This window comes from Esox lucius, chromosome 20 (genome assembly GCF_011004845.1).
Source record: "Esox lucius isolate fEsoLuc1 chromosome 20, fEsoLuc1.pri, whole genome shotgun sequence".
Taxonomy (NCBI): Eukaryota; Metazoa; Chordata; class Actinopteri; order Esociformes; family Esocidae; genus Esox; species Esox lucius.
In genome coordinates, this window is record NC_047588.1 from 3,501,020 (window position 1) to 3,511,054 (window position 10,035).

Below are 10,035 nucleotides of genomic sequence, written 5' to 3' on the forward strand. Positions count from 1 at the left end.
ACTGTGTGGTCAGTTTTGCTGTGTGCTTTGGGTCATTGTCATGTTGGAAGGTAAATCCTCTTCCCATTGACGACTTTCTGGCAGAGAACAGCAGATTTTCCTCAAGAATTTGACAGTATTTGCCCAATCCATTTTTCCTTCTATTCTGAGTGCTCCAGTCCCTGCTGCAGAGAAACAACCCCATAACATGATATTACCACCTCCATGCTTTACTGTAGGAATGGTGTTATTTGGATGGTGAGCTGTATTGGATTTTCGCCAGACATATCGTTTGGCGTTGAGGCCAAATAATTCAATTTTAGTCTCATCTGACCATAACACCTTTTTCCACGTGGCCTTAGAATCTTTAAGGTGCGTTTTGGTAAAGCTCTGTCATGATTGCGTGTGGCCTTTCTTGAGGAGTGGTGTTTTTCTTGCAACCCTCCCATACAAGCCACATTTGTGGAGAATTTGTGATATTGTTGTCACATGCACACAATGACCACTCTTTGTCATGAATTCCTGCAACTGCTTCAGAGTTGCTGTAGGCCTCTTGGTAGCCTCTCTGACCAGTTTCCTCCTGGCTCTTTCATCCAGTTTGGAGCGACTTCCTACCCAGGGAGGGTCTGGGTTGTACCAAATACCTTCCACTTCTTAATAATAGACTTCACTGTGCTTCTAGGCACTGATAAAGCCTTTGACATTTTTTTTGTATTCCTCTCCTGACTTGTGCCTGTCCACAACTTTATCCCGGAGATCTTTTGACAATGTCTTGCCACCCATAGTTGATTGTTTTCTTCAGTTGTACTACAAAGGACTGAAATGCTTCCGGAAAAGCTTGTTTCATGTTGAGCTAATCAAAATGACCACAGCTGATCACAGTTGAAAGTCATTTGGCTTTGTGTGCTATTGAGAAGGTGATTAAATACACCTGGTTGGGTTTAGAAGTCATTTTTAGGAGGGGGGTGAATCTTTTTCCAACTCAGTGATTCTGTTTTTTAATTTGTAATTTTATTTTTCTGACAAGTTGGTATTATATCTTTCACTTGGATATTATAAGTTGTAAATACAGCTGAATAAAACCAAAATAGTTTTTGTCTGTTTTCATTTCAGGCTGCAAAGTAACAAAATATGATTATTTAAAAGGGGTTGATTTTTTTCTATACCTACTGTACAAAATTGCTAAAAATATTACTTTTTTTTAATCCTAGAAACACTAAAACCTCAGGTAAATGATTGCACCCGTTTTGGTACTGCATGCAAGCACGGCTTATTTTAGCTGAAGGCTTTTAAGTTCTTACAGAACAGTTCAGCAAGAAGCCATGGCGACAGAGAAACTCAAAGGCAGACAGAACTCCACTTCCATTTTTGAATACATAAAGACTTCTACATGGAAATAGCTTATGTTTCCAAAACAATCCTGGATTTCCAAACAGTTTATTTTCAACTGAAATTGAATTGGACACTGCTGAAATAAGAGACTTATTCATCAGACAAGAAAATATTATATAAAAAGCAAACTATACGTACAAAATGATGAACAGGCATCATTTGATAATCAGAATTACTTGTTAATAGTGTTACTCAAATTGCCTAAATCAGTAAATCATGGTGATAAACACTAATACAATACTGTAATGACAAGCCTTAAAAGTCTAACTCAGGGGCACTCTTCATGAAGGAACTCAGAGTAATCAGGGATTTAATGAAAGGATGTACAGTCATGTACTCAGTTCTAACACATCCCTGTCACTTTCTCATAGGCTGTGTGTTATTAAGGTCTATCGTCCTTTCAGTCACTTCAGGGAGATCGGAGATGCAGTGGACCTCTCTCTCTCGCTCTCTCCCCCTCTCCATTTCCCATGGTCAAAGTTAATTGTACCAGCGTCTGGCCTTTTCTTGCGCCACCACCACGATGGGGTCATCATCATCATCTGGGCTCGTATCTTCCTTGAGCTTTACAGCATGCAGCGCGTAGTTGACGCTGGTGTTTTCCGTCCACTTCCAGGCCCCTGACAGAGGGTTGTACAGCATACCCCTGACTGAGTCCACGTGGAAACCATCTGGGATGTGGACGAGATGGAGATGGGAGGGCAAAGAGGGAGGGGGAGAATGGTTGTGAGAGTTTACGATCCCCATCCGTTATTAAACATAGCGCAGGCAATCATCCTGGTTTCCATGTAAAATAAAACCAGGTGAGACAGATTGCTATGGATTAAATTATATGGAATTCAAAAATAAGAGGCAAATATAAAACCAAAACAAAATGGATAGAGAACAGCATTAGAATTTAGTAACAGAACAGGAGAACTGTGGAGCGTGAAAGCTGATGAGCGAGATGAGTGAAGACGCACAAACCTTGAGAGACTGACGACCTAAAAGTCTTGTGAGGCAAAGGATTGGTGTAGCACGTAGATAAAGAGGGGGGGAGAAGACGGACTCACGAGACTCTAGCAGGCGCTCCAGCTCCACCGGGCAGACAAACTTGTCCCAGTCGTGGGTCCCTCTGGGCACGATATGCAGTACCTCCTCGGCCGCCACGATGGCAAGGGCGTACGAAAGCCGGGTCTTGTTGATAGTGGTGATGAAAAGGGAACCTCCTGGCTGCACAGGGGAAGGAGTTTCAGGCCAAGGGGTGGGATTTAATCAGGCCTTTATTTGAATTTTAAAAAGAGTTTAAAGGGGCACTGTGTAGAATCCAGCCTCTAAACAATAACATGACTTTCCTCCTCCTCGTCTTCCCTTACCAAACAAGAATTATATAGTATTAGCTGGTCCAGCGTGGTTTAGGGTGGGAAGGATAGTACTCCTAGCATCTAAACAAGTATAAGGAGACTGCAAGTCAATGCAAGCTGATTGATGGACCAGCAGGAAAATGTAAATGGGGAATAAGTCAGTCACTGATTAATTTTGTAGAAAAATATCATTTAAAATATTAACTTACAAAATTAACTAAAGAAATCTACAGGTAATTTTTGCTTGTTATTATGCTAGTAGTAAAATAAAAATCTTACATATTGCCCTGTTAACTTTCAACATTAGCCAATCAAAATTATTGTTATCGGTTGCATTGCGTTTGAGGATAGGATGTAAGCTGTTCCTAGTACATATTCTTGCAGATATCCCAGGGCACATGACTGCAAATGGGTTTTTCATGAAGAGTACCTTCAACAAAACGTCTTTTTTTCTGTGAAACAGACATGAAGACCCTTTTCAGGCATTTCTTTTAAACGTGCAATGCATGCATTTAGAATACAGTACTTTATGCTTGCACTTTAGAAAACATACTGTGTGTGCACTATGAGGACATTTTAACTAAATACATACTTGATCATGTGTTCTAGACAAGTAAGGCCACAGCATCTACTGGCTGATTTGGTGATCTGATGTTCAGATAATTTATTTAAATATGAGTGTGTTATACCCCATCTCCAGTCACAAGAATTGAAAGTGGTGGTGGGTTACATCACAATTGTCAGATTTCACAGATGGCCCACAGAGAAGTTAAACTGTGGTGAAACAACATAGATTACCAGTCAAACGTCTGGACAACACCCACTCATTCAAGGTTAGTATGTGTTACCATTTTCCACACCGTCTAATCATGTAGTAACCCCCAAAAAAGCATTAAACAGGTCTCAGATTTCATATTGTAGTTCCCTTTAAGCAGTCACCCTTGGCCTTGATGACAGCTTTGCACATGACACACCATCCCATCTGGTGTGTGCTTTGTGGGGCTATCATTGGGTTTTCAACAGGACAATGACAGAAAAACACACCTCCAGGCTATGTAAGCGCTATTCAACCAAGGAGAGTGATAGTGATGCATAAGATGACCTGGCCACCATAATCACCCAACCTTAACCTAGTTGAGATGAGTGGGATCGCAGGAAAAGCATACAACAATTAATCAGCATATGTGGGAACTCCTTTATGACTGTTAAAAAAACATTCCAGGTGAGTACCTCATGAAGCTGGTTGAGAGAATGCCAAGAGTGTGCAAGGCTGTCATCAAGGCAAAGAATCTAAAATATATAAAAAATATATTTGAATTTATTTAACACCTTTTGGTTACTACATAATTTCATGTGTTAATTCATAGTTTGGATGTTTTCACTATCATTGTACAATGTGTAAAATAGTAAAAATAAAGATATAGCCTTGAATTAGTAGGTGTCCAAACCTTTGACTTGTACTGTATATAACTGACTAATAGACCCTAGGGTTTTCCCCAATATAATGACTTGTGCCTTGGGGGGATTACTCCTTCAAATCATCTGTGTACTCGCCCAAATCATCTGTGTTCCATCACTCTTACCTGGGAGATTACAGGCATCCGACCATGAGACTGTTACAGAGCTCAGGAGTTATTATAGTTTATCAGTCACAAACACACGCTCTCGTGGTCACTTCACAAGCTCGCACACAAACATATGTACAGACAAACATGCTGACCGACTCACACATACACGTGTTGACACACAAATGGACACCCTCATGTTAATGCAAGCCCAGACCCTAACACACGCACACACATCTGTGATCCACCCAACAACCATAGACATGGGAAAGGTCACACACCACACAGACTTGAGTGTGCATGTGGAGTGGGAGATCGAGTCACGTGACCCACCTTGAGCACTTGGTTGCAGCAGAGCGCAAAGGTTTCCAGCTGGGCCAGGTGTTCCACCACCTCCGAAGCTACCACTGCGTCAAACTGCCCCGCTCCCTGTCCCCCCTTCTCAGAGAGCTCCTCCAGGGTGATGGAGCGGTAGCGCACGTTATCGCGCACGTCTGGGTCGTGCCACGCATGAACCTCTGCTATCCCAATACTGTCTGCTACCGGGTCGATGCCTAGCACACACGCACCTAATCTACCCAAGGGCTGACAGGCAGAGAGACAGACACACACAGAAAGAAACAGAAAGAAAATGAGACAGAAAAAGAAAATAAGAGACAAATGGAGAGAATTACTTAAAAAAAAAATATATATATATAAAATAATGAACTGTCTGCAATGCAGTGCCCCCAGCTGGTAGATATGTGTAGTACAGCAACATCTGGGCTTGAAAGTCCTGACTGCTCGCCTGCAGCGAATCTAAATGCAGTTACAGTGGATCTCTTCTGAAGGGAACCTTCCAAACAACAAGATTCAATAAGACAGACACACATTAAAAGCCTAACATAGACTGTGTGTGAGAGACAGACACAGAGTGAGAAAGAGAGAGAACAATGTTAGACCTGAAATTGTCTTCTTAAATCAAACAACGCTGCTGGTACGTGTTCACTTCAAATAAGGAGTAGGGACATGAATGCAGTTGTGGATTTAAATCTGTCCAAAACAAACAACACATGACTAGCTGTCCTTTCCACCAAACTCTGACCAGTTCATTTAAGAGAGAATATGAACACAGTTGACATTTAAATATATTCGTAGCATCTGGTAGGCCAAATAGAGCAAGGAAAAGGCTTGCATCACAGGCAGAATTGTACAGAATGGGTTACATTCAAAATAAAGCTACATTTGATTTGATCGTTTGCAATTCAAACAATTGGAAGTTTTGAGGCAAGCGTGTTGGGATGGGAGTCTGTTTTGTTTTCCACAGTAGCATCTGTTGCAGAGGACCGATTTTTTAAGAAAACAGGTACCCATAAATCACTTTGATTATCTTAACCATGATTTGTGTATTAATTGCATTATGAACACCAAAATAATTGGATTCTGTTCATTGATTAGACACCTGCTGAACTGCCATCTAAAATCTAGTGTAATAAATGGACTCGGCCTGAATTTGCTTTAGACGGTTCACTGAAGCCAAGGATAGACAAAGACCTTGTTCAGCAAGCCCCATTCACAGATGTGATGTTGGCCACAACAGAAGGCACCAGACCTCAAACAATCTTATCTATGGCACAGCTACAGATAGCTCCAAGGTGAAGTTGCTTGTGTCTCTTTTGGTCCTTCCATTTTGGGCTGAACAGTAACAAGTGGTATCTCAGATCAGCAGGTATGTTACCTCTGACCTAGAACTATGGTTGTCATGACAGCGTAGCATCCCATTTTATTTTTGAGACAACTTTTTTTTTGTCTCCTGGAGGAGAAGACATCATATTTTAGGAACTGACAGGGGGGTTATAAATAGATAAAAGCAACAAAGTGACTTCAGAACAACCCAAGGCAGTTTGTTTATTCAGACTTAATTTTTCCTTTTTGCCTGAAAAGTAGACTTGTCCATACTTTACCTCAGTGAGCAACCCTCCTCCACAGCCCACATCCAGTATTCTGAGTTCTGCGAGGGGTTTCCCTGGCTGGCCCCTGCCATGGGCGTTCAACAAATTATCCCTGAAAGAGAGATACACACACACACGTTTGTTTCTGCCCAGGCCCACAGACCCTAAAGCACTGCTGTCATCAAGTTCATTCTGGCAACAGAGGCTAATTGAACATGAAAAGGAGCCAATGTGCTATAACACCCGGCCATCACAGCCATTTTCTCAAGACAAGGTGTGTGTGTTTTTCCCCACATCCATGTCTGTCAAACCACCCCCTCCTGCTACAGTCTCCCAGGAAGAAAGCATTCCCTCTGACAAGCTCCCCCCAGCTAAATGACAGCTGTTAATCTTGCACTCTTCATTCTATACCCATGCCTTGACGGTTTCCACCACCAATTGCTGACCCCACACTATGGCTGCTGTCACCTTGGGGCGAGATGCACACGGAGCAGGGGTGGGGGTGGGGGTGGGTTACAGACCTCTCCGCTGGAGCTCTTGCGGCTTCGGAACGAAGAGCTAAGGGGGGTGGGGGAATAGGATAAGGGCTGCGGTGGAGGGATGATGGCCTGGACAGCACTCTGCTACTCAACCACCGCTCTTTTCCTACTTGCCCACAAAACGTAAGAGCTCCATGTTTTAGAGCAGCTAGAGCAGAGGCGTAACCAGAATTGTGTTGCTGGTTGAGCCTGAAGGAATTTGGTGGGGCAGAAATGCAAGCCCTCAAACCGTATCATTACGTTTCCATGACAATACCATAATACCAAATTTTACTTGTGAGCACAAACCATTACAGCCCTTTTACACTGACACACCAACAACTTGAGACGTGATGTGAATGCGGTGTCTTCCATTTCATTTGCGACTGGTGTCTACTCAATACGCAAATACAATGTGACTGCAGGGGTATATATGCAGTGAGGACCATCACCCAGCCTGGGAATGCTGGCTTTCAACTATTAGATACCCAGCACCCAGGGCCACCCATACCTATGCACCTGATCCATATAATGCACCTCTAAACCTCCTTTTGGAGGTCACCTCTGCTTCAGGCATCCTTCCGTCATGGGTTTTTCTCAATCCAATTGGGGGCATGTCAATAGCATGTATGGCAGTGTTTTGAGCCCATAGTGGAGTTGCCTGATTTGAAATTGGGGATTCAAGAAATACTGGGGGAAAAGCTGTTATAGCTCCAATTTAGGTAAAGATTGGTTATACATTTTCTTGGGTGGGGGGGGGGGGGTTATCATAAAAAACAAATAATAACAAATGTAATCAGTGATTGATTTTAGCATATTTCATGCACTGGGGGTAACCTATTGCCTTTTTCAACCTTTTGTTCTAACTCATTTTTCCCTTGTAAGCATAGTCTCCACGGATATCAAACAGGGCAACAGTCAGTAAGTTGTGGTAAAGATTCCTTGTCCAATGTACTAAGCGAATAGCTGTAGCATCCCTCCCACACACCGACAGACAGACAGACACACACCGACAGACAGACACACACCGACAGACACACACACACACCGACAGACACACACACACACACCGACAGACACACACACACACACACACCGACAGACACACACACACACACACCGACAGACACACACACACACACACACACACCGACAGACACACACACACACACACACACACACCGACAGACACACACACACACCGACAGACACACACACACACACACACCGACAGACACACACACACACACCGACAGACACACACACACACACACACACCGACAGACACACACACACACACCGACAGACACACACACACCGACAGACACACACACACACACCGACAGACACACACACACACACCGACAGACACACACACACACCGACAGACACACACACACACACCGTATGAATGGCACCCGGAGGTCGTTCAGGGAGTGAAGGGCTGCAAACTCTCCCTGCTCGTTCCACCACTTACTGGCCAGAAGCTGGAACCTCTTCACCTCATTTGGGTCCACAGTGGTCTGGGAGGAACATCGAACCCTAAAGACAAAGTTTTCATCTGGCACTCAATTAATGCTTTACTTACTGTAGCCCCACAAGGCTCTGTTTTCAAAGATATCTAGCCTGATATTTTCTCTTTGGATATTACCATTACAGTAAATGGAAATATAATTAATAAATAGAGTTATGTTAATATTTTACTGTATTTATTTTAATCTGATAGGCACATGTTATTAAATCAATGCAGGGTTGCGTTCTACACAATAGAGCCATCTACGGGAAGACAACGACAGGATTGAATCGGCCTCAAAATCGGTCAAAATAAAAAATAATGCACGTAGTGGCAGCGGGGATATTTCGTATGTGATGTCAACGAGATAGAGTCGAATTCAGCTAAATATCTGCGTAAGTTTACTTAATATTGCACTTTTGTTTTTCGTTATGGATTTACTGTTTCAAGAGGACGCAAGTGGCATCACTTCAACCTCGAGAAGAATGTTGTATTTAAGTTTCGCATGTTCTAATGCGTATCTGTCCTCTTCATTAGTCAGGGTAACTGGAAACTATGAAAAAGTGAATGCAAAAAATACATATCCATAACAAAGTATTCAGTCAGTGGCTAATAAGATTCAGAAAAAAAAGCATAATTAAAGGAGGGGGGGACATAGGCCTACATGAAGTCAATAACACGAACATATGGCTACCACTTCAGGGAGAGCCCCGAACGCTAGTTTCCTACCGCTGATTTCCTTTTCTGTCTCTCACTCTATCAAGCTGGTGGCATGGTTAGTTACATTTTTCCCAGTAGGTACTCCCCCTAAACAGTTGTATTGTTGCGCACAGAGCAGAGTACCAAGTACCAGGAACAGTTAACCCACCCCGCAGAACATGTTGGTAACCGGTGACATCGCAATGTTAACAAGCTGAATCCATGTGAAACTGACATAAAAATATATTGCCAACTAAAAGTGAATATACAACCATATAGTACCTTGCATGTTCCAGACCAATCTGGGAGCGACGCTCCAGAAAATGCATGCGATGTTTACATACTGAAGTCAATCGAACCGCAGTCCTATGTGACGTTGATATAGTCGCAGCTGTCACCACACTTGTAGAGCAGCGGGTACAAAGGCCAAACATAAGCCGGCCAAACTTCTTCGAATACATGTTTCTACGACAAATGTTCATTTCCTACATTTCAATTGTCTCAATGTGACCGAGGTATTTCCACTCTTATACTGCTCGAGTGGAAACTTTGCTGCTCACAGACAGTTCCTACAAGCTACTGGTTCCGGGAACTGGATCAATTAAATGACATTTGAGACATTTACACACCCATTTTAGTAAAGGACTGCAGCTTAGTATTACAGAAAACGTCACTATTTAGACAATTTCAAATAAAGCTGTTATTCACTAACATGCAATGGTTTCTAAGGAATTCGTTTGTACCCCAACATTCTTTCCATGGCTTACTTGTATCGTACAGAAGAAAATCATAGAAATACAATAATCTGCATTCTAGTTACATGGATTGGTCCGTCCCCCATTCAGTAGTCTATTTCATAATTTACAATAAAAAGCCGTGCCCTGGGAAATTGAATTCGATGCCAAATAGTTCGTTAATCCGATACTTCTGTGGGAGCTATACATCGAGTGCAAATACGGTCTTTTTAAACGGAAATCAGCCTTAAAAATCCATTGGCTTCCATTTTAAACAATTTGAAAAATTTTACTGCGTTTATTTACGAGTGATGAGTGGAACAGATAATATAATGTAGATATATATTATTTCCAGTAATAT

At 42.4% G+C, this 10,035-nt stretch overlaps 1 protein-coding gene across 1 annotated transcript; it reads right to left on the reverse strand.

Annotated features, from left to right (window-relative positions):
• Window positions 1-1,399: 1,399 nt before the first annotated feature.
• Window positions 1,400-9,512, reverse strand: coq3 (coenzyme Q3 methyltransferase). The gene is made up of 6 exons (XM_010902048.5): window positions 9,223-9,512; window positions 8,133-8,270; window positions 6,223-6,322; window positions 4,613-4,864; window positions 2,424-2,583; window positions 1,400-2,042 (listed from the first exon to the last, which is right to left on the reverse strand). The coding sequence occupies exons 1-6, from the start codon at window positions 9,420-9,422 to the stop codon at window positions 1,852-1,854; spliced, it is 1,041 nt and encodes a 346-aa protein (XP_010900350.2). The 5' UTR covers window positions 9,423-9,512; the 3' UTR covers window positions 1,400-1,851.
• Window positions 9,513-10,035: the final 523 nt, after the last annotated feature.